General features: G+C 48.4%; 1 protein-coding gene across 1 annotated transcript in view; it reads left to right on the top strand.

Moving 5' to 3' along the window:
• Positions 1-24,406, top strand: part of LOC147706627 (cell adhesion molecule CEACAM8-like) — a 209,694-nt gene that overhangs the window by 89,738 nt on the left and 95,550 nt on the right. Inside the window, exon 2 of the mRNA XM_086933117.1 lies at positions 10,161-10,520. Within this exon, the coding sequence (XP_086789243.1) occupies positions 10,161-10,520 (360 nt within the window). The remainder of the gene's footprint in view (positions 1-10,160; positions 10,521-24,406) is intronic.

Raw genomic sequence — 24,406 nt, 5'->3', positions numbered from 1 at the left:
TCCAGAAATGAGGACAGAACCAAGTTGACATGTTTTTCAGCTAACTTGCTGATTCCAGGCAGCAAGGAGATGGGCCGATAGTTTGCCCAGTCCTCCGGGTGAAGATTCACCTTTTTTAAGAGTGCCTTGACCCTAGCCTGTTTCCAAAGAGGGGGCACCACTCCACTAAGGAGGAAGGAATTTATCACATCCCTTATAATTGGAGAGACTAGTTCAGGAATTAGATTTACAATGGACAGAGGTGCGATGTCATCACACCACTGCTGAGAATTATCAGGGGCAGAGATGGGGGTAGAGAGCGTAAACATATTATGGGGGGGGGGGTTGGCTGCAGAAACAAACTTCTTATGGTAATAACTTGATTGAGAAGCCTTTATTTATTTTCTGTACAGTTTAATTGCCTTGTCTATATTTGGCTTTTTTATCCACAGAAAAATCCCTTCTCCACTTCCTTTCCAATTTTTTGCACGATTATTTGAGTTGCCTCGAGTTGTGAGAATACCAGGCCTTTTTATTAATTCCCACTCGATGAAGGGATTCTTTCCTGGGGAGCACAGTATCTAAGGAACATTAACACCTTGGCTGCTAGGTGTTTTCCCCTCCCATGCTGACTTTTTTGATTATCATTTTGCATGACGAGCTCAGCTCGTCATCAGCACAGCTCAACCGTGCCTCATGACGAGCTGAGCTCGTCATGAGCATGGAAGGGGTTAAAGACAATTATTATAATCATTATTGGCAGTAATGGGATTAGCCTGAGGTGAGGGGACTGAGTTATTTAACTCGTGATCCACTTTCCTACCAGTTATTTAGACCAGGTGCGACTGTGTTTTCTAATTTTAGCGAATGACCACAGGGGTCAGATAGCGTCCATGTCATTGAGAGTAAAAAAGGGTGAGACCAAGGGACCATAAGGTTCTGTACATTCAGTATTTAGTCTATGCTTCAGCCGAAAGAAGAAAAAATGAAGTCTGCATGTGCCGGCATATTAGAAGGCACCAAATAAGAGTGGCAATGAAGCCAACAAATCATAAGCAATGGGTGGGTTGCAAGCCCCTTGTTGTATACAAAATCTGTCGCAAGAGAGAGCGCATGCAGTGCATGTGCTGTTGCAGGCGAGACCTAAAAAAAATAGACCTATTGGCTTTGCCGGTGCCTAGGTTTGTCTGTCGCTTCACAGTATTCCTCTGTCCCCGATTCTCTAAATACAGTGTGGCTGCCACACAACCAGGGCATCTTATTTCACAAAGAGCAGCCAGCCAGGAACTAAAGTCCTGGTCACTGGAAATCAAACGTTACCAGTTAAGGCAGCTCATTTCCGTAAATGTCGCTCTAAATGCCAATGCCTTAATGAACTTGACTGCGCCAACCACAGATCTCATGACCACCATGGTAGCAGAGCACATTAAAACACACATTCAAGCAGCTCCAGAGGCCACATAGTGTCGGGTCCCTCTTCAATGGTGAGTATAAAACAACCTGAACTCCTTGAGTGGCACAACGCCACCCTCCGGCAAGCCTCGCGGTGCTGATGCCAGTCATAGGGTAACATGATGCTCTATAACAGAATGCACCACCATAAGCAGCATTACACCCAACCAGGACTTGATGCAGCACTCTTGCATGGCTGCACTCGAAGCAGATGATGCAACAGAATCGCCTCGAGTCACCAAGGCTATGCACGCATGCACATAACACACAGGCACCCACACATGCACAAGACACACATATACCCAGGCATGCACAAAACTCACACACCGTCGCATACACACATACACCCTGGCACACACACAACACAAATACACCTACACATGCATACAACACAAAGGCACCCACACATGCACAAATCACACATACACACACGCAACACATGGACACCCATGCATACACACAGCACACACACACCCACGCATACACCTATGCATGCATACAACATGGAGGCACCCTCTGTACGGCTGTGGCGCAGCCGCTCACCTGAAGGTCAGGTTGTCTGGAGGAGAGTTGAACTGTCCTCTCTCCTCCTAGAACAGCTCTCGGCACTACTGAACTCGCAACAGGAGTCCCGGCAGGTGTCCCAAAAGGGAAGGGAATGGGACTAGAAAAAGAGAGAGAACGCCGCTACTCCACACAGCCTGGTCCAAACTGGCAACCTCGAGGGGATCTGTTTGCAGAATAGGGTCACCTTTTTGAGGACTTGTGTTTCTCTATAAAATAAGAACTGCAACAGATGAGTACAGAGACACTTCTGGGCCACCCAGGCGCACTCAACACAGAACATTCACTATGAGCGAGTTATGTAAATCACCTGGTTTTCAAGAGGAGTTGAGATACTCTCTTAGCCTTTGTCTGTAGGTTGGAAGAGAATACAGTCCAAAAAGAGTTCTCTAGGAACCACACGCCCAAAATGGAGTCACTGGTAATGATTATGTGTCGTCTACAGCCAGGTAAACAAATGGCACCTAGACTCATCGTTTCGTTTGCACAAAAAACCTATAAACAAATATTCAATTTCATGCCAGGTGCCTCAGCCACACCCATGAGCATGCAAGGTGCCTCAGCCGCACCCATAAGCATGCCAGGTGCCTCAGCCACGCCCATGAGCATGCCAGGTGCCTCAACTGCACCCATGAGCATGCCAGGTGTCTCGGACGCACCCATAAGCATGCCAGGTGTCTCAACCGCACCCATAAGCATGCCAGGTGCCTCAGCCACACCCATAAGCATGCCAGGTGCCTCAGCCGCACCCATGAGCATGCCAGGTGCCTCAGCCACGCCCATGAGCATGCCAGGTGCCTCAGCCACGCCCATGAGCATGCCAGGTGCCTCAGCTGCACCCATGAGCATGCCAGGTGCCTCAGCCACACCCATGAGCATGCAAGGTGCCTCAGCCGCACCCATAAGCATGCCAGGTGCCTCAGCCACGCCCATGAGCATGCCAGGTGCCTCAACTGCACCCATGAGCATGCCAGGTGTCTCGGACGCACCCATAAGCATGCCAGGTGTCTCAACCGCACCCATAAGCATGCCAGGTGCCTCAGCCACACCCATAAGCATGCCAGGTGCCTCAGCCGCACCCATAAGCATGCCAGGTGCCTCAGCCACGCCCATGAGCATGCCAGGTGCCTCAGCCGCACCCATAAGCATGCCAGGTGTCTCAGATGCACCCATAAGCATGCCAGGTGCCTCAGCCGCACCCATAAGCATGCCAGGTGCACATGTCCAATAAAGTGACACTGTTGCTAGCACCCCAAAATAACAAGCAGTGGCAAAACAAGCACTGGCACCAACAAATACAATAAAAAGAAACAAACATTGGCAGGGACAAGAAAAGAAAAAAAGCAAACAACTTAGTGGACATAAACATTAGAAAGCAGGGACACCTGAGGGTCCCGACATAACAGACAGTACAGGGAGCTCCTGACACCCACACATGCACAAATCACACATAAACACATGCATGCACACAACACATAGACACTCACACATGCACAAAACACACATACCCACGCAAACACACAACACACATACACCTACGCATGCATAAAGCCCAGAAGCACCCACACATATACAAATGAATGAATGAACAAATGAAATGAAATTTATAAACGCGCAACTAAGCCCGAAGGCATCAAGGCGCCCAACCAAAAGAAATCAGAAAAAAGGCAAATCCAGAGCTAAGGGTAGGCTTTGGCAAATAGCCACGTTTTAAGCGCCTTCCTAAAGGCTTGCTTTGAGGGAAGGGATTTAATCTCAATTGGCAGAGCATTCCACAGCCTTGGAGCCAGAGTTGAGAAGGCTCTGCCACCCCACTTGGCTCTACTGATGCGGGGAATTGCTAGCAAGGATTTGTTGGCTGAGCGCAGAGTTCTGGAAGGGGAATAGGGAACCGATTTTGGAAAAGGGGGTGGTGATGGACAGAGTTTCTGAATGATGCAGAATACTCTTACCCAGTCAAGAGATCAGGGCTTGATCCATCACCGTTTTTTAGCTCACTGCACCATCCCAGCTCAGAACCCGGCTACATGCAAATTAGTCTGTTCCTGTCCCAGTGCATGATGGGAACAGGGCAAACCAAACTACCAAGCCAATTCTTATACTGGTAAGGAAACAAGCTTCCGGGGAGCAGTTTCTGGCATTTCAGCCGTCGTCGGCCCGGCTTGCTTGAATCCTGATGGTGCAATGAGCAAGGGACTCACGTCTGAGTATACCCTCCCACACTTAGTGTGGACAAATTCGATTTGGAAAAGGGGGTGGTGATGGACAGAGTTTCTGAATGATGCAGAATACTCTTACCCAGTCAAGAGATCAGGGCTTGATCCATCACTGTTTTTTAGCTCACTGCACCATCCCAGCTCAGAACCCGGCTACATGCAAATTAGTCTGTTCCTGTCCCAGTGCATGATGGGAACAGGGCAAACCAAACTACCAAGCCAATTCTTATACTGGGAAGGAAACAAGTTTCCGGGGACCGGTTTCTGGCATTTCAGCCGTCGTCGGCCCGGCTTGCTTGAATCCTGATGGTGCAATGAGCAATGGACTCACGTCTGAGTATACCCTCCCACACTTAGTGTGGACAAATTCGATTTTGGAAAAGGGAGTGGTGATGGACAGTGTTTCTGAATGATGCAGAATACTCTTACCCAGTCAAGAGATCAGGGCTTGATCCATCACAGTTTTTTAGCTCACTGCACCATCCCAGCTCAGAACCCGGCTACATGCAAATTAGTCTGTTCCTGTCCCAGTGCATGATGGGAACAGGGCAAACCAAACTACCAAGCCATGCATACAGCCCAGAAGCACCCACACATATACAAATGAAAGAATGAATGAATGAATGAAATGAAATTTATAAACGCGCAACTAAGCCCGAAGGCATCAAGGCGCCTAACCAAAAGAAATCAGAAAAAAGGCAAATCCAGAGCTAAGGGTAGGCTTTGGCAAATAGCCACGTTTTAAGCGCCTTCCTAAAGGCTTGCTTTGAGGGAAGGGATTTAATCTCAATTGGCAGAGCATTCCACAGCCTTGGAGCCATAGCTGAGAAGGCTCTGCCACCCCACTTGGCTCTACGGACGCGGGGGATTGCTAGCAAGGATTTGTTGGCTGAGCGCAGAGTTCTGGAAGCGGAATAGGGGACCAACAGGTCCCTCAGGCCTCTAAATCTATTTATAGCCAAGGCCCCATAGATCAGGAATAGGGACTTAAAAGAGATCCTGGCCTCTATCGGGAGCCAGTGCAACTTTTTTCTGGCAGCCGTAGCGGAGGCCCGCTTAGGTAGATCTAGTACAAACTTCGCAGCGGCATTCTGTACCATTTGAAGTCGCATTATAAGGCCCTTGTTAATGCCTAAATATAAGGCATTACAATAATCAAGTCTTGAGCCTATTAATGCTATTGCAATTTGCTTTCTGGCTTGAGGGGACAGATAGTGTTTTATCTTCCTCAAGATGTTTATTATGCCCCAGCATGTAGAGATGGTCCTGTTTACTTTATGACCCATCCCCAGAGTAGGGTCAATCATGACTCCTAAATTCCTGGCCAGGGCAATCGGTGTAGGGCATAGGCCCAGGGATGAGGGCCACCATTCCGCCGACCAGATGTCCTCCTTACCTCCGAACACCAGAATCTCTGTCTTCTCGCCATTGGGCTTCAATGAATTGTAAATCATCCATTGAGCCACTGCCTCCATACAGTGTCTAAAATTGGAGGCAGCCGAGATGAAAGGTTGGGCGAGAGACATCAAAATCTGCGTGTCGTCGGCATAGGAGACTACCTCCATCCCATAAGATCTAATAAGCCTGGCAAGTGGGGTCACATAGATGTTGAAAAGGGTCGGACTTAATGCCGACCCCTGAGGGACCCCACAATGCACCGGGAGGGATGGAGATAGAAACTCCCCCAGCTTGACTCTCTGTTCCCTCTGGCCGAGAAAAGAGGCCAGCAAACTAAGTGCGGGCCCCTCAACCCCTATCTCCCTCAGTCGGGATGTTAACACTGAGGGAGACAGGGTATCAAACGCAGCCGTGAGATCTAGCAGGATGAGGAGGGTAGTCTGGCCCTTGTCCACTCTAGTGCGGATGTTATCAAGCACAATGGTAATGGCCGACTCAGTACTATGCTCTCTCCGAAATCCATGCTGCGAATGATCTAAGAGGCCAGAGGTTTCCAGAAAGGCTGCGAGATGCTGGTTGAGATGGATTTCCAGCATCTTCGCGGGGCTGGGAGCAGCGAAATGGGGCGGAAATTTTTGAGAACCCCCGGGTCTAATGTGGGCTTTTTTAACAGTGGTTTAACCACCGCTCTTTTCCATTGTGAGGGAAAAGTACCATCCCTCATTGCCCTGTTCATGATCTCTAGATACATAGGCAGGAGAGACTCCTTGCATTGTTTAAGGAGCTTCAAGGGGCAAGGGTCTAAGGGAGACCCCGATCTGTTCTTTAGCAGAAGGACTTCAAGTTCCTGGAGGGAGAGGGGTGGAAAGCTGGACAAACACCCTGGCAGCAACTCCTTGGAGGGTATTAGCGAAGGGACAGATGGGCACAGTGAGGTAGATAGGGCCGACCTCTGAAGCTCTAAGCCCGAATATATATCCACAATTTTAGATTGAAAAAATTGTGAAACATCATTGCAGAGCTGCTGTGAGCTAACAACAGGGTCTGGCACCTTCAATGATGTGAGCGTGTATACTATCTTGAACAGCTCTTTCGGCGAAGAGAGTGAGGTGGTAAGAGAGGTAAAATACTCCTGTTTGATCCTTATCACCTCCATCTTGTAATTCCTTAGGAGGGTTTTGTGACTATCCCTATCTCGCAAGTCCCAAATGGTCCTCCAAAGACGTTCCTGTCTTCGTACTCCCTGCCTGAGAAGTCTTAATGATTCACAAAACCACGGTGCCGATGGACTTTTCCTCGCAGAGTAACACAGTGAGACTGGGGCAAGGTCATCAATAGCTGTTTTGATTGCAGTGTCGATCCTCTCAACTGCAGAGCCTACATCCTCCTCTGAGGAGATCGCCCAACTGGGCAATCTGGGAGCGAGCATGTCATTGGTAATGCTTTTGAGATTACACCTCCATTCCCTTTTACTAGGCTCACTTTCCTTGCTATTCCCAATGGCGGTCATTAAATCTATGGGGATTGCATAATGATCCGACCAAGAGAGAGGGATGGGAGACTCAATGGTCAGCCGGGGGTCATTCGAAAAGACCCCATCTAGCTTATGGCCTGCCTGGTGGGTAGGACCTTTGACTAGCTGTTGCATCCCACAGCCAGAAAAAATATCCAGTAGGGATAGAGTTTCCTTTGACTCCAGATTTTCCAAATGGAAATTTAGGTCCCCTAAAACAGTAAAATGCTCACAGCCAAAGTGTGGCTCTAAAATGTTGAGCATATGATGGCCAAAATCTGTTCTGGTCCCTGGGGGTCTATAGATGAGAAAGCCCTTAAACGGAACTACATATGCTCCGTTAATAGAAAACTGAAGGGCCTGGAAGGCGTCTGGAGATTCGGAGAGTGGGATAATATGGCAGGAAAGAAAAAAAATTTGTAAATTGATACTTGTATAGCGCACTACTCACCCGCAAGGGTCTTAAGGCGCTTGTACGAATACCGCTGTGGAACCCGTCCTGGCTTGCCCTGTGAGGCGTCCACTCCTGGGCACCCCAAGGTGGAGGCCAGGCATCCTTAGCGTTGTGGGGGCTGTTGTGGAGTTTAAGCAAGCTATTGCCCAGAGTTGCAGAGTGGCCTCCATGATTGGAATAGGCACCAAGGCGAGAATTATCAGGTCCGTGGACCTATGAAGGATGCCCAGCCCTCCCCCCAATATGTCCAACTCTGTCCTCCCTCACCAGGGTATAACCTTCTGGTACCGCCTCGACCAAGTCCGGTCCCGAGGAGTCCTTGCCCCACGTTTCCGGGATGAAGACCCAGGCGGGCTTTCTGGCCAGTACAAAATCCTTGAAAGCGAGATTGTTCTTAATCAAAGACCTCGCATTCAGGAGAAACCCCTTATCGCTCCTCATAAAGGTTCCTAATTTAACGTTAGGACCTGCAGGTATAACCACCGAAACAGGAGGCGGCACCGTAGAGGTGGGACGAAAACAATGACAGCCTGGGGAGGTCAGAAGCGACTCCGGGGCGCATGCCTATGATGGCAAGGCAACTTAGAGGGCTTAAGAGTGATCAAGTCCTGCCAAGAATAGCTGATCTCTGCATACTCACCATCAGTACATCCTGTCTATCAGCCATCCACCCCATCCTTAGCGCGGACGGGCGCAGACGGGCTGGACTCTGGAGTGACTCCGGCGTTACTGCGGCACACACGCCGCGCGCACACGCTGCGCGCCTGCATGTTGAGCCTATATAGGACTCTAGCGAGTCAGCCTGACTGCTAGAGCGCTACCTGGCCTGGCGTCCTATCAGCGTCCCCTACCTACCCCCAAGAAGGTGTCGATGTTCCAAGAAAGCGCGAAAACGCGCTGGAAAGGACCCGCTGAAGCCGCCGTGAAGGCACAATTATGGTGCAAGTAAGTGGCCGAGAATTATAAAAACAGGGGAAATATTTTAAATGATTTTAACTAAGCAGACAAAAACGGGGTACTTAAAAACGTCACACAGCGCCTAATTGCCACAGCGCAGCGGTCAGCAAGGGAGAGAGTTAACAGGCAGACCCACCTTCACCTGCCCCTTAAATAGCGTTATGCTCTGAATGCCTCTAGCGAGTCAGCCTGACTGCTAGAGCGCTACCTGGCCTGGCGTCCTATCAGCGTCCCCTACCCACCCCCAAGATGGCATCGATGTTCCAAGAAAGCGCGAAACGCGCTAGAAAGGACGCGGTGAAGGCACAATTATGGTGCAAGTAAGTGGCCGAGAATTATAAAAACAGGGGAAATATTTTAAATGATTTTAACTAAGCAGACAAAAACGGGGTATTTAAAAACGTCACACAGCGCCAAATTGCCACAGCGCAGCGCGCAGCAAAGGAGAGCCTTAACAGGATCACACATACACACACGCATGCACACAACACAGACACCAATGCATACACACAACACACATACACGCACGCATACACACAACACATACACCTATGCATGCACACATACACCCACACATACATGCACACAAGACACAGGCACCCACACATGCATAAAAGACACATACATGCACACAAACAAAACACAGACACCCAAGCATGCTCGTAACACACATTCATCCACGCATGCACACAACACACAGAAACCCACGCATACACACATCATGCAGACACCTATGCATACACACAGACACTTGCTCAAGCACACACAGCTCAGCATCACAGTGCACAAGGCCAGGTGTTCTTCCCCAAGAAGATATACCAAACTCACCAAAAGGCATTCCACACTTTAATTAAACAGCAGAGAGCCAAGTGCCAACAGTTCACTATCAAACAGCACAACAAACATCCAGGGCACTGACCGAGCTGCACCCCCCTGTTGAGTTGGTTACCAGTGCACACTTAGAGATACTTAACAGAACACAAACTCCAGACAGGCCAGTGAAAATACCACCAAGCACTGACTGGCAGTACTCCAGCTACAAGAGGCCAAACCAGTGGTAGATATCAGTAAAGAACAGAAAACACCATGCGGGTCCCAGCAGTAGAGCATTGGCAGCTCTCCATGGCTGTGCTCTTCTCACTCAGATGTTGGGAGGGTCAGGGGTGGACTCGCCTTTTGCCTTTCCATGGAATTTAGTTTTGGTCACAAAACTCAGGATTGCATCATGGGCAACAGGGGTGAGTTGTAGTGCTTAATTTGTAAAAAAGTAAATCTCAGAGCCCTTCTTAGGAGGCCACTTCAAATGACATCACCCATCAACCCTGAATGCGCTTCCAATGCCAGTACCAGCACTACTACACAACTACTAACCATCGCACTCGTACATCTGTGACTATTAGGACTCATCTAGTCCATCCAAAGCTACTAGAGTGGTGTGGGCAGAAGGAAGTATCATCTCAATATTAGGCTGACAACGCCATCATGTGGGGTACTGTCATTAGTGCTGGTGTTGAGAACTACGTGTCGATGCGGGGCACCAGAAACAACTGTCTCAAAGTAAGCACTGGGAGATGGCTCAAACTGCAATATCTTTGTTAAAATAACTTTTGTTCTTTTTGATCTGCAGCCCTCTTGACTTTGTGGATATCACAAACGTCGTCTCAAATCATTTTCAACCCACCAACTGTACTTGTCAAAAATGGATCCACCGCAAAGTTGACCCCTTCGGGGATCACCCAGGAAATCAAGTATTACAACTGGTTTCGAGGGAGCGACACCTCCGCCTCCAACCGCATACTTGGATTTGTCTCTGGTAACAAACCAACCATCAACAATGGCCCTAAATACACTGGAAGAGAAACTGGGCTTCCAGGAGGTGAGCTGCAGATATCAAAAGTGAGGATGAATGACACTGGAAACTACACAATCCAGATGAAGATCGGAGTCCAAAGCATCCAGCAGGGCACCGTCCAGCTACAGGTCTACAGTAAGTGTTTATTTATTTGACAGTTTTATTTAGCGTATGCGTGACTTGAGGTATCGGAGCTCTGCACCGTAAAAAACTATTTTCCACCTGTAAGAGTGGTTACATGGACCCATAGTTTACATAGCAAGTTAAGCACCTGTTCCTTCATCTGTGGTATACCTGGTCCATTCTCTGTATAAGTTGTTTTATTTGCATGGCTGGACTGGCCATAGCGCGCATCGGGCGTTTCCCCGGTAGGCCGCTAGGGTGGGGGGCGGTTTTGTTGCCGGGGGTTGGCAATTTCGGCCCCCTGTAACAAAATCGGCCAAAACCAGCCCTCGCAAACAGCTCAGATGCACTCCCCCTCACCCGATGGGGAGGGCAGCTGAGCAGTTTGCCAGGGCCGGTTAATTTTCCCAGTCCGGTCCTGATTGTTTGCCATAAATCTGAAATTCCCAGCCAGTAGTTGTAAGACCTGTCCGCTTCAGGGACGTTTTTGCCCAATCTTTTTGCCTTCACCCTCCTATTTTTCCCCTTCTTTTTACTGGTCTTAGGACTCTGTGCACTTTCTACTTCCTAACCAGTGCTACAGTGCTTGTCTCACTCCCTAAAACATTGTAAAATTAGCATACACCCGATTGACATATTTTTTCACCACCATTTGAATATTTTTATTTGGCATATTTAACCATAACAAATAGCACTTTACAAACAATTAAAATATGATTTATCCCAACGATTTCACCATAAGACAATCAAATACACAGTAAAAACCTACTAAAATATACAATAGGGGACTCTTGTATAAGAACTCTTAGTGCTTCACCAAAGCAGCAAGGAGTTGCTTATACATTAGCTATACATTTGTACACAATCTCAAATAGTCCACAGATCATAGATGAGATTAAATTTCTACAATGTATTAGTTTCAACCTATGCCATTTCCTGCAAAAGTTCCTGTATTGCAATTAAAAATCTTCCTATTGCACATGCCACGTTTAAAAATCTCATATTTGTCAATAAGCTAAGTGCTTGGTCCCTACTGAAAAATTCAAAGACAATAAAAATAGGTTTTTACATTTTTAGGGCTCTCCTATTATATATCCTGCAGGGATTAATAGGCGAGACTGTAGGGGCTAAACTAAGAGCTAAACTAAGCTCTCAAAAAAGCGGATTTCCAGAAGTGCATGTGGTCTCGTGAACGCGCTTCTATCCGCCTGCCTGCCTGCCTCGCATCACCACATCAAAGGCAGCCATCTGTTGCTTCCCCAGCGTGGTGCCGCCAGCAGCTTCACTTTAAAGGGATCTGCTCTGCCCCCTGCTGCATCAAAGGCTTTCATTTCGCGGCCACGTTTTATTTACTTTCATTTCGCGGCCGTGTTTTTTCTGCCCCTGTTAGACTCGCTTTTTTGTGCATTTTTTTCTGAGACTCGTTTATTTTTATATTAAGTCTTTAATTCATGCATTAACGTAGTGCATTGTCAAATTGCACTGCTTGATTTATTATTTGTGGTTTATATGAAATGGCAATCTCATGTCCTTTGGCATTTTAGCGTATTCAGTAGTGCGGGAACAAATTTCCAAATAGTACAGAGGTTTCCAACAGAACGGACACTGATTTTATGACTAGAGACTGCTGCCCCCTTGTGGAAAATGTTAATACTTGTTTTGGGGTTGGATTTCACCGGCTGCAGAGAACAGGAGGCAAAAAGCAGCCCTCTTCTCACAAACCCTCCGAAACCCCTCAGTGCCAGGTTCACAGTTCTAATATTCCTCGATTTTTCAGAGTCTCGTCTTCCTTCTGCGGTTCTGCCCGGAGGGCTTGGCGCGCTCCCTGACAGGCCCCTGCGTCTGTTGCCTCCCTCTCCTCAGCACTTCTCGCGCTCATCCATTTCTCCATCTCCCCTCTCATTTTGGCTCCCATTTCTTCCTTCCTCTATTTTCATCCCCCCTTAGCTCCGCTTGCTCCATCCCTACCTCCTTCCTTTGCATTTCGTGCTCGCCCTCGTTTTCTCAGCCTCATTCCTTGCTTGGTGTGCCTCTCTGCCTCTGCTGTCTTCGTCTGTCAATTATTCGGTGGTCATTGATGAAAAGCCGAGACTTTTTTGTGTGCTATATTAGCACATTAAAAACACTGTTACCCAGTACAGAACAGTGAATCAAATCGCTTCAGTCGCTTGGTCTGATATTTCTAGCCCCTCCATCATTCTCGGAAACATCTGGAAATAAATTCCAGCCCCCCCCCCCCTCCAGCTCAGCTGGATGTCCGTTCACTATTGGAAGCCGAGGCGGGGACAGAGAGCTGCTGTACCCTGGCAGACTCTGTGTGCCTGGTCAGCCGGCAGCTGTGCCCTGCAGCTGGCAGGAATTAGTTCCAGCCTGCATCAAGGTGGCTGTAAGTACTTCCTTATTTATTAGACACCGGTTTCAAGTTGGTCTAAAGTGCCAGCATAATTAGAGCACTCGTTAAAAAAGCAAGACTGACTGAAGTCACTTTCATGTATTTATTTCCGTGTTTTAAATAGAGTATCGGCGGTCAAGTGGGCCAGATTTCATGAGTCACATTCCCCAGTCAATCCTTTGTTTTTACCAAATCCGCCCTTCGAGTTATTTTACTTTTTAACCCCCAGCGTTTTAATTGTAAAAGCTGAACTACAAGTCCCAGAATACAAAGCGCTGTGAGAGCGAAAAGCCCGGGCTGGCTGAAACTGACCTACGTGGCACGAGGCCACCTGACAGCCGTTCCTCCTTTCTCACGCTAATGACATGAGGCGAGTTAACCATTATATAAGCCCCTCCCCTCTTTGACTCCCTCCCCATTACTACGCACACCCACTTTTCTTGCCCGCCTCCTATGCCTTTCCCCTACTCCTCTCCCCGTTCACCGGTTCTGCCTTTTCCTTCCGCTCTCACCCCAGCCTCTTCTCTTCTCCACTTTACTTCGCTCGCTTCCTGTGGCACTCTCCAACCCATCACTGCTGATCACATCCTCTGGGGCCCTTTTCGGACGTTTTTTTTCCTCTCGTTTTCGCCCCCCCTCTTCTTCCCGCTTTATTTTTCTTGTCACTTTTTTGCATAACTTTGCACACTTTTTTTCTAAATTCTCATCGTGATGCCCTTCTTCTCCGCCCACTTTTCATCTGGCATAACTCACCCCTCCTCTCTCTGATGTGGCTTTCAATAGTAGACATTTTTTCCCTTCAACCGCATTTCAACAGTAGCGCCAAGAGGCCCTTTCGAGGCCGATAAAGCGCTCTATAAAATGACTCACCTTCTCTATTTTTTTTTTGTTCAAATTCTGTATAATTTCTTTCGCCACCGCCCCGTCTCCATCCCTCCTTCATTAATTTACACCTCAAACCCTCTACTCCCCGACTCTTGCCCTCACTCCCTCACATGTTCTGTCTTCCTCTTTCTCCCTTCATTTCTACACTTCTCAATTTTCATCCAGCTTTTGTGTGTGTTTTTTTTCAGTTTTATTTAGCACTAACTCGACCCGAAGGTATTGGAGTTTGACACCTCCCCCACTCCTTTCCACTCTAATGCACTTCTGCCTTCCACTGCCTCCTCTATGACGTGTCTCCCTACACCTCTACCACAGCCCTCACGCCTTCTCCGGACTAGACACCCTCACTCGCATTTCCTATGTTTCTCTCCCCGTCATTTCATCTCCTGTACCCAGCTCTTCTCCTTCCTTTCCTCTCCCCCATCCCTTCTCATCACCTCCACCACGGTTGTTCCCTCTCCCCGCACTCCTCTTTCTTTACAACTTTTTCCTAACTCCCTTTCCATCCCGCCTTCTGCTCCTCCACTACTCCCCCTGCCCCTGATATGCCCGTCCCCTCTCTACCCATCGACGCTCCCCCCTGTTCCCTGCTGTCCCCTTTTCGGAAAGATCCAATGTTTTAATCTCCCCTTTCATCCCCACTACCCTCTGCTCTCCTATTCATCTCCACAACTCACACTGCCCTTCTCTCGCCCATCAGTCAACCCACTTCCCTCCTTTACTCCTCCCTCCCCTCCCCTCCTCTTTCCCCTCCACTCCACCATTCCTACTCACAAACTCCGCTCCCTCCGCCCTATCAACTGAACTTTCCCCTCATTCACCTCGCCCTTACCCCCTTTTCCGACTAGCCCCCCTCTCTTCTACACCTTTCTTCTTTCGTCCCTCCTCTGCTTCCTTCCACGACCATGCCACCCCTCCCCACCCTGTCCAATTTCCTCTCATCTTGACTTTCTCGCATTTATTGTATCCACCCCCACTTCATCTTGTCTTCTCCGCCTGCCCTGCTTTCCGCCCCTTCCCTATCCGCCGCTCTCTCCCTCTCTACTTCCTGCTTCGCTTCTCTCTCCCTTGTCTGCCTCCTCTTTTCTCTCACTGCCCCTCGTAGACAGCCCTCCCTCCTGTACCCACCCCAATGTTCATTGTCCTCTCTCGTTTCTCACCCTGCCTTCCTCCCTCTTCACCCCCCCTTCATTTGACCTCTGGTCACCATCTCTCTTTCCTCCACCCCCTCTATTCATTTTCTTCTTATGTCATCCCTTCACTTTCCTTCTTCTTGTCTTTTGCTACCCGCCTCACACCTAATCATTTACTCTGTCCTCCAATCCTGCTTATTTGTTAATCGCCTACAATAAAGTCACATTTTGTGGAAATCATCTAAAACATTTATTAAGGGTTGTAGGATATTTGGCCTGGTTAGTTATTGATTTACAAATAACCATACATTTATTTCTCAAAGGTAAGATGCTATAAAAGCATCTCCCTTCGTACACCTCATACTGCACAATTTCGAGATCGGATAAATTAGCCACGATGGCCCAGAACTGATCAAATGGCATGCAAGAGAATGATGGAAAGTGGCAGGTAAATGAAGTCATTATACATTTCTCACGGTATATGGTATTGCACTCTGCCCTTGTTCCCTGTTTCACTAGGTGGTTAGCAATGTTCAAGGTAGAGCGTGTGTTGGGTATGCTGAGGATCTCCGGGGTTGTGTAATGTTTCAATACATCTGGGTTCCGGCACCTCAATCTCTCTTGCCATTATTTAAGAGTTCTCTTAGTGTATATGAGTTGTACTGAGCATTACAACCTGCATTTCTTAACATTTCAAGGACTACCACATTCAAGAATCATTGCTAAATACTCTTGAATTGGACAATAAGGAGCATATCCCTTACCTTCAAATAGAGACAGTGCACTAGCACAATATAGAATCTCTCTAAATACACAGTGTACCAGACACCAGTTTGTGAGCACCTCCCATGCCCCTTGCACTGGTTTTGCAGCACCTTGAATTTGTTACTCAATCAGCACCACCACAGCATCACTCAGCGCCACCCCAGCATCACTCAGTGCCACCCCAGCATCACTCAGTGCCACCCCAGCATCACTCAGTGCCACCCCAGCACCACTCAGTACCACCACAGCACCACTCAGCACCACCACTCAGCACCACCACAGCACCACTCAGCACCACCTCAGCACTACCACAGCATCACTCAGCACCACCATAGCACCACTCAGCAATACCACAGCATCACTCAGCGCCACCCCAGCATTACTCAGCACCACCACATTATCACTCAGCACCACAACAGCATCACTCAGCACTACCACATCATCACTCAGCACCACCACAGCACCACTCAGCACCACCACAGCATCACTCAGCACCACCACAGCACCACAACAGCATCACTCAGCGCCACCCCAGCATCACTCAGCGCCACCCCAGCATCACTCAGCGCCAACACAGCACCACTCAGCACCACCACAGCACCACTCAGCACCACCACAGCACCACTCGGCACCACCACAGCACCACCACAGCACCACTCGGCTCTACCACAGCACCACCACAGCACCACTCAGCACCACCACAGCACCACTCAGCACCACCACAGCATCACTCAGCACCACCACAACATCACTCAGCATCACCACAGCACCACAACAGCATCACTCAGCGCCACCCCAGCATCACTCAGCTCCACCCCAGCATCACTCAGTGCCAACACAGCACCACTCAGCACCACCACAGCACCACTCGGCATCACCACAGCATCATTCAGCACCACCACAGCATCACTCAGCACCACCACAGCACCACTCAGCACCACCACATTTTCACTCAGCACCACCACAGCATCACTCAGCACCACCACATTATCACTCGGCACCACCACAGCACCACTCAGCGCTACCCCAGCACCACTCAGCACCACCACAGCACCACTCAGCAGCACCACTCACCACCACCACATTATCACTCAGCACCACCACATTATCACTCAGCACCACCACAGCACCACTCAGCACCACCACATTATCACTCAGCACCACCACAGCATCACTCAGCACCCCCACAGCATCACTCAGCACCACCACAGCATCACTCAGCACCACCACAGCACCACTCAGCACCACCACATTATCACTCAGCACCACCACATTCTCACTCAGCACCACCACAGCACCAATCAGCACCACCACAGCATCACTCAGCGCCACCACAGCATCAATCTGTGCAACCATTCAACAACAACTGCTTCAAATATGTTCTCTCAATGTTTCAAGCTTTATTATAAATGTCACAAAAAGATGTTAATATTTCACTTCTGTTGTTGGATTTTCGTCACAATAAAATACACTGAACATAATCTTCACAAAAGTTATTTACAAAAGTTTAAGCTATTGCCATTATAAATTACAATAACTTTTATTTAAGTATTAATTATTTAAAAAAATTAAAAGCAATTGTTATTTGTAATATCAATACATCTAAGTCACGTAAATACAACACATATTAGAACATTGGAATGTTGGGAGCTCCATTGCAGACAATGGAGTGCTCCCTGCTTCTACGGGCCAGTAAAGGCCCGCAGAGCAACATTCCAATGTTCTACAAAGGCTTCTCGAAGCTCGAGGGGATTTATATCCCCTCGAGCTTCGAGAACCCTTTGTTTAATTTGTTAGAACATTCTGCCCTCTAGTGGCAGAATGTTCTAATAGCCTTAAAGCCCTTCGTAGCAGGGCTATACCGGCTATTAAAGTCCCGCTGTCTCGTTAAAGTCCCTCGCCTTCGTCTCGGGCCTTTAACGATTCAGCGGGCCTTTAATAGCCGGTATAGCCCGCTACGGTGGGCTATAAGGCTATATTACATTACAAAGGCTATAGGTGTCACATTTGCGAAAGTTAAAAGTATTGGCATTGTAAATGACAAAGCTATTAATTTCACTATTTTCAAAACCAATACATAAATAAAAAAATTGTCATTTACAATACCAATAGCTCAAACTTTCCTAATAAGAGACCTATTGCATTGCAAATGCTTGTTTTCTGTTCTTTTGAAAACCACAAACAATCCAACAAAATATGTTGACTACTACATTTTACTTGTAGGCCACAGGAGCACAGGCCTTGGTCATTCGACATACGTGATTTTATCTTCCTATTGATGTTACGTGGGTTCCGGAGGACTCTAAATTTCAATATTGCATTTCTGAGCTTTGGGTTAGGCATAGCTTCTATATAGGGGAAGATATGATCATTGACCAATCCGTTTATCAGAAACCGGGCCGAAGATTTGCTCTTCAATAATATAAATCTTCTTGGGCCTTCATATTAACAATTGCCCGTAACTCCGCTTAGGGATTTGCTGCCCTGATTTCCATTGGTCTCGCTCTAGGGTCTCGCTCTAGGGTAAGTTTAACACATAACTTATCTAGTTTATTCCTTGCTTGGACCGCCCAGATAAGATCATCGGTCTCTATTTCTTTCTTTGGGGGGGGGGGGGGGCGCATCTCCATTCATTCTTTTCCAGAAGTTAAATGTTGCTTGCATTCCCCGATAGTTCCAGGCTGTGAGGTGTCATTCCACTCGCACAGCCTGTATCATAGTTGTCGATGGGAGAGCGAGAAGCTTCTTCACACATTTCCCCTCCTCTAAGTTCCAATCTGATTTACCCCCATGAATAAAACATCAACACCATACAGGAATTGTGGTCAGACCGAAGCCGATAGTATTGGTCGCAGCGATAGCCCTCCATACTTCTGTTTAAATTGTTTAAGGCCCCAGACTGTAGAAAGGGACCTCCCTTTTAATGCCTGTATGCGGTCTTTCCAATTCAGTTTACTATCAAACCACATGCCCAAATATTTATAGTTATTGTTAGAACTGGGGTCTCTAGTTGGCAGAGGTAGATACCACTGTCCAAATAGGGACCCTTGCTTCTAGTCAGGGTAAGGAGGAAACCCTCTGAGATAACCCCTGCTCATCCTCTAGGTAGCTTGGCACGAGCAGTCAAGGCTAATCAGAAGGCAATGTGTAAAGTATTTGTACCAACACTCACAGTAACACAGTGAAAACACCACAAACTGACTCCACACAGTTTTAGAAAAATAAAGTTATTTAATCTAAACTACACAAGACCAAAACGACAAAAATCCAACATACACAGTTCAAGAATATAGTCTCAAAAGAGTTCTTAAGGTTGCAATAAAAGTTCTTTAGGTTGCGATAAAATAATTCACAGTTGCGTGAAAAGTTCACAGTTGCGTCACGTTTCAGACACAGTACCTTTAGTTGCGACAAAGTTCCAAAAGCAGAAGCTGGTGCGGTGGAAAACATGCGATGCGTTGCTCCTGAGACCCTGGGGATGCGTTTGCGACAGCCCCGCTGCAGCAGCGGGCGTGTTGCGACGAATCCGGTCTGTATGGGGAGGAAGGCCACTTGTATGGATTCTGGTGCGTAGGTTCCGTAGGAAGTTTGTTCTCGCAAAGGCACGATGCGTCGATATCGTAGGGGCTGCGACGATCTCCGAGGCGACGATGCGCGATCCAGCGGTGATCCTCTCTCTCGCAGTTCCTCGATGCGATGGCTTCGGCGATGACTCTCGCAACGACGTGATGCGGTCCGCAAGCAGGCGGTGCGGCGATCTTACCCAGCGACGACAGGCTCTGCGACGACACTCGCAGCAATGTTAGGCTTCCCACACCGATCGGGTGCATCCCGCAAACAAAGGATGCAACCGCTCTGACAGCGGCAACAGGCGCTGCGACAATCTCCACCTTCGTAGCGGCGGGAATTTCCTCGCACTGTGGGAGATGCGCTCTGCAGCGAGCGATGCGATAACTTTTCTGTAGCAAAGTCTCTCAAATCTTGGTTTCAAGCTTCCCAGCTCAGGTACAACTTCCAGGGGCACCACACATGGGCCACGCACTCCAGGAAGGACATAACTCTCTCAGATGAGCTCAGGGGGAAGCTGGGGGTGAATTCCTTTTGTTCCTGGGACTTCAGAACAGGGAGCCAGCTCTTCTTCTGGCTCTTGGAGATTACTTCAAGCAAGGGGACACAGCACAAAGCAAAGTCCTTTCCCTCTCCTTGGCAACAAAGCAACTGCAGGTCAGCCCTGGCAACACATCAGGGCAGTCTTCCTTCCTCCGTCTTCCAGCGTGATCCTTGGCAGAGGTTCCTTCTTGATTCCAGGATGATCTAATTTTCTGTTGTCAGGGGTCCTGTACTTATACCCCTAAAAGTCTTTGTTCTCCTTGTGCAAGTGGGCCCTGAGCCCGGTCTGAACCAGTTCTGGGTGTTTCTTGAGCACTTTGTTTTCCTGGCTTCTCCTTTCCTTTCAGAGTGAGGGGCAGGGTCGTCAGCCGTCCAGCAGGAGGTGGAGCCAGCATTGTGGAAGGCAGGCACAGCCCTATTCAGGCCCAGGTGCTATCTCCTCCCACCACTCAAGTTGCAAATGCAGTCATTCAGCCTAGGGCTGACTCAGCCAGCCTCCTGAGGAATCCCCAGCCCCTGTCACTCTCAAACCAGACAGTCAATACACAAACAGGCCAAGGCACACAGAAGGGTCAGACAAGAGAACAGCAACTTTCTAAAAGTGCTGTTCTCAAACACAGGATTTAAAAACAACATTTCCTAAAAGATGTGTTATTAAATTCTGAGTTCAGGGATACTAGACTCTTATGTCAATCTTGTTCCTATGGGAAGAAATGCTGGTAGCCACTGTAGCCAGCATCCCCCATGGTAACCTATGGAGCAAGATAGCCTTACAATAGTGAAAAACGAAAATGGCTGTAATTCACTACCAGAGCATGTCACCTGCACTAGTACATGCTCTACTGTTCACATACACTGCACCCTGCCCAGGGGGTACCTTGGGCCTTCCATCGGGGTGACTGATGTGCACGAAAAGGGAAGGGTTAGGCATGGTCAGTCGGGACACTGACCAGGAGGACATGGCAGTTCACAGACTGCACACAGGCACTGCGGTGGCAGGCCTGAGACACCATTTTGGGGCTACTCATGTGGGTGGCACAATCAGTGCTGCAGGTCCACTAGTAGCATTTGTCATCACTAGCCCTGGGACACTCAGTGCACTTTACTAGGGACTTCATGGTGATACAAATATGCCAATCATGTAGATCCAATCACAATAACAATTTACACAGAGAGCATATGCACTTTAGCACTGATCAGCAGTGGTAAAGTGCGCAGAGTCCTATTGCCAACAGCCACAGGTCAGGAAAAATAAGGGAGGAAGAAGCAAAAAGTTTGAGGATGACTACTTTAATTCTAACATCCCCAAGTTTCCAGTAGGAGCATTTTCTTTCTACAAATACCATTATTTTGGTATGTTCTAAATCAACCACGAGGCTTTTCTTTTTACAGTATTCAAAAAAGGTATCAAGTTTTTTTTTGTAAGCCTTACTCTGTCATGTCTGTAATCACTAAATCATCCATGTTAAGCAGACATGATATATGGGTTCCCCCATTTTAGGGCTTAAACCTCCTGCTTTGCTCAATGTAATTGGCAGGTCAGATAAAACTGAGAAAATAACAAAGAGGAAAAAGCACAGCCCTACCTCCGGTCATTCATTATCTCAATCTTCTTAGATAATGTCCCAAGACCATCCAGGATTACTCTCGCCCAGTCATTTGAATGCATATCCTGGATTAGTGAAAGAACTGCTTTGTTTATTCCGAGCTTTACCAACATACTCCACAATGTATTACGATCTACCAAATGAAATGCGGCTCGGAAATCAACGAAACAGCAAAACAAGCTGCCGCGCACTTCTATTGCCTTTCTTGCCAATGCCCATAAACTAAGGCAGTGATCAACAGTTGAGTGCCTTTCTTTAAACCCCCCTTGTTCTATTGGTATCAGGTTATGCTGTTCTGCCCAGGCTTTCACTACCCCTAGCAATATTTTGGAGAAGAACTTCTCCCCCACATCCAGTACGCTTATGAGGCGATAATTCTGGGGCAGCATAGCATCCTCCTTTTTATAAACTGGTCTCGTAATTGCCCCCTTCCAACTTTCTGGGAAAAAACCCAGCAACAAGAATTTGTTGGAAGTTGTTTTTAAGAAGCTTGCCCACCAATCTGTACTATTTTTCAAAATGATTGCAAGTAGATTGTCTGGTCTTGCAGCTTTAGTTAGCTTTAAAGATTGAATCGTTTTTTTATATTTTGAAAACAAAAGTGCCACTTTAATTGTTCTAGCTCCTCGGGTCTTAATTCCAGGGTCTTCTTCGAATCTTTACCCCTATATAAGTTACTCAAATGAATGTAAATGTAAATGTAAATGTAATTGAGCTTATATAGCGCACAGCTACCCGCAGTGGGTGTCCCGGCGCTTGCTTAGGGAACCCGTCCTGATATTCCCCTGTGTGATAGCCCCAGCCGGTATCCACAAGGTGAAAGTCAGGCATCCCGCCGCGAGGGGCCGTTGTGGAGATTAAGCAAGCTATTGCCCAGAGTCGCAGAGTGTGTACCCGTGAGTCGAGAAGGCACCGGAGCGAGAATTATCGAGTCCGTGGAATTTTTAGCCCAAGACCCGCCGAGGCGGGGAACTGAACCCTGGTCCAGGACCGATCTCAGCTTCCAGGTCTGCCGCCTCTAACCCCTGAGTCACACTTCTCCAATAACCCAATCATGCTCACCCACCAGGCATTGTAATTCCCCTTGCACCTTACCCTCTTTTACCAATTGCCAGAAGGACCTTATATTATTTGTGTTTATCACTACTAACATTATTTGCCAATTTTTGGATTTATATTCTAATTTCCTTTCTCTCGTTTTATTTTTGTATTCCAATTTCGCCACTCGAAGGCTCTCCATTGTCTCCTTGTCTGTTTTTTTCCTTAATTGTCTTTCTCATTTCCTTACCCTATTACTTTTATTTTTAGGCAATTTACCACCTGCTTGATCGCCTGCTCTTACCATGTTAACATTTTTCCTTTTTAGGTTTCGCCTAAGTGAAAGCTGCGCACTGCGCCGCTTTTCGCGCAGGCGAAAACCTAATGAGAATACTATGTGGCTTGGGAATCCGCCCTCTGTGTGTGCTATTTTTTTTTTGTGTATGTTTACGTATTTTGACGTTTTCGCTCTCAATGTCTTGGGAGCGCTGTACCTTTTCTTATAGCGCCTGGGATGCGCTGTACTTTGCCTTCAAGCGCCTCGGAGCGCTGAAATTGCCATAGCGCTCAGAGCGCTTTATTTTTACTCTAGCGGCTGCCCACGCCGCGTTGCCGCATTTTTGGCCGACTCTGTGTCCCCATTGCCCGTTTATTGGGTCAACTCGAGGGAGCCAACCCCTCGGTTGAAGTCAGTCCCCGCCTGCCTAAAGCCTGCCTAAAGCGGGCCGCCGCGCTGCCCGCGACGACCCGGAAGTGGTTGGCCGGCCGGCCAATCACGGCGCGACCTGGCCGGAAGTCCCGCCCCCACAGGCAGAGGGGAGAGAAGGAACGAAGAAGAGTCCTGCAGCTGGCGCCTTCCACGGGGCTCCCAGGAGTGAGGGAGAGCCCCGTGGTAACCGGCATTGAGAAGTAGCGTCCCGTGCTGCCGAGAGGAGAGCCGCCTCCGCAAAGCAATCCGGTGAGTGCAGGGGGAGCTCAAAGAGGAGAGGGGGGCATTGGGACACATTGCCGGTGTCCGCCCCCCCCCAGTTGCGCGATCTCCCAGGGGGGCCCTTTCCTCAGTGGTGCAGAGCCCACGAGGCTCCAAGGCTCCGGGCACCTTTTTGTTGTTTGTTATTTAGAGTCCCCAGCGAGGGACTCCAACGAAGGTGGCATTTGTGTGGAAGAGCCAACCAAGGCTCTCGGGGGCAGTATTTTAGTTTGAGTCCCCAGAGAGGGACTCCACCAAAATCCTGGGGACATTTGTTGTTGAGCCCTGAGAGGCTCTGGTTGCATTATTGATCCCCGAGTTCCCCGAGAGGGACTCCACCGCCCCCCCCCCCCCTGTTTACTCAGAGTCCGGAGGGGACTCCAACACTGCAGTTGTTTGTAGGGCCCAGAGGGGCTCAGGGGGCATTATGTATTTAGAGCCCTGAGAGAGGCTCGAGGTGCCAGATTTGTTTTAGAGTCCAGCGAGGCTCTTGGGAGGACAGCCAGTTGGTTTGTGCAGAGCCTGGAAGGCTCCAACGTTGTCCCCACCATTGTCTACAGCTGCCCAGCACTTCGTGGGCAGCTGCCACGTTTAGGCCCCTGACACTGGGACACAGGGCGTCCTAGCCCCAACGAGGCCAGAGGGCCTAGGGACAGTCACAGGTGGTGACCTACGTGAATTTGGTGCAATTGTTCTTTTGCTGCACCTCTGAATGTGTTTTTAATGCGTCATGTGCCTTGTTCCTTACACCTCTGAATGTATGTTCTGCATCATGTGTTATGTGCTTATACCCCTACAGGTATTGTGATACTTAGGTGGTTGTTCTTGCTAGTACAGGTGGTGCTAGTGAGGTCCTGGTTCCCTGCGTGACCTGTTCCTAAGGTGGTTAGGATTGCGTAGGTGGTACTTAACCGTTACCAGTAGTTGCTGGTTGTGTGCTTTATGTTCTATTTTGTGCTACAGTAATTTTATATTCCAAGTTCTAAAAGTGCTGATTC

The sequence above is a fragment of the Lissotriton vulgaris genome, chromosome 7 (assembly GCF_964263255.1).
Source record: "Lissotriton vulgaris chromosome 7, aLisVul1.2, whole genome shotgun sequence".
In the NCBI taxonomy this organism is placed as follows: Eukaryota; Metazoa; Chordata; class Amphibia; order Caudata; family Salamandridae; genus Lissotriton; species Lissotriton vulgaris.
The sequence above is the reverse complement of the archived record's forward strand: the minus strand, read 5'-3'. Positions and strand labels throughout refer to the sequence as shown.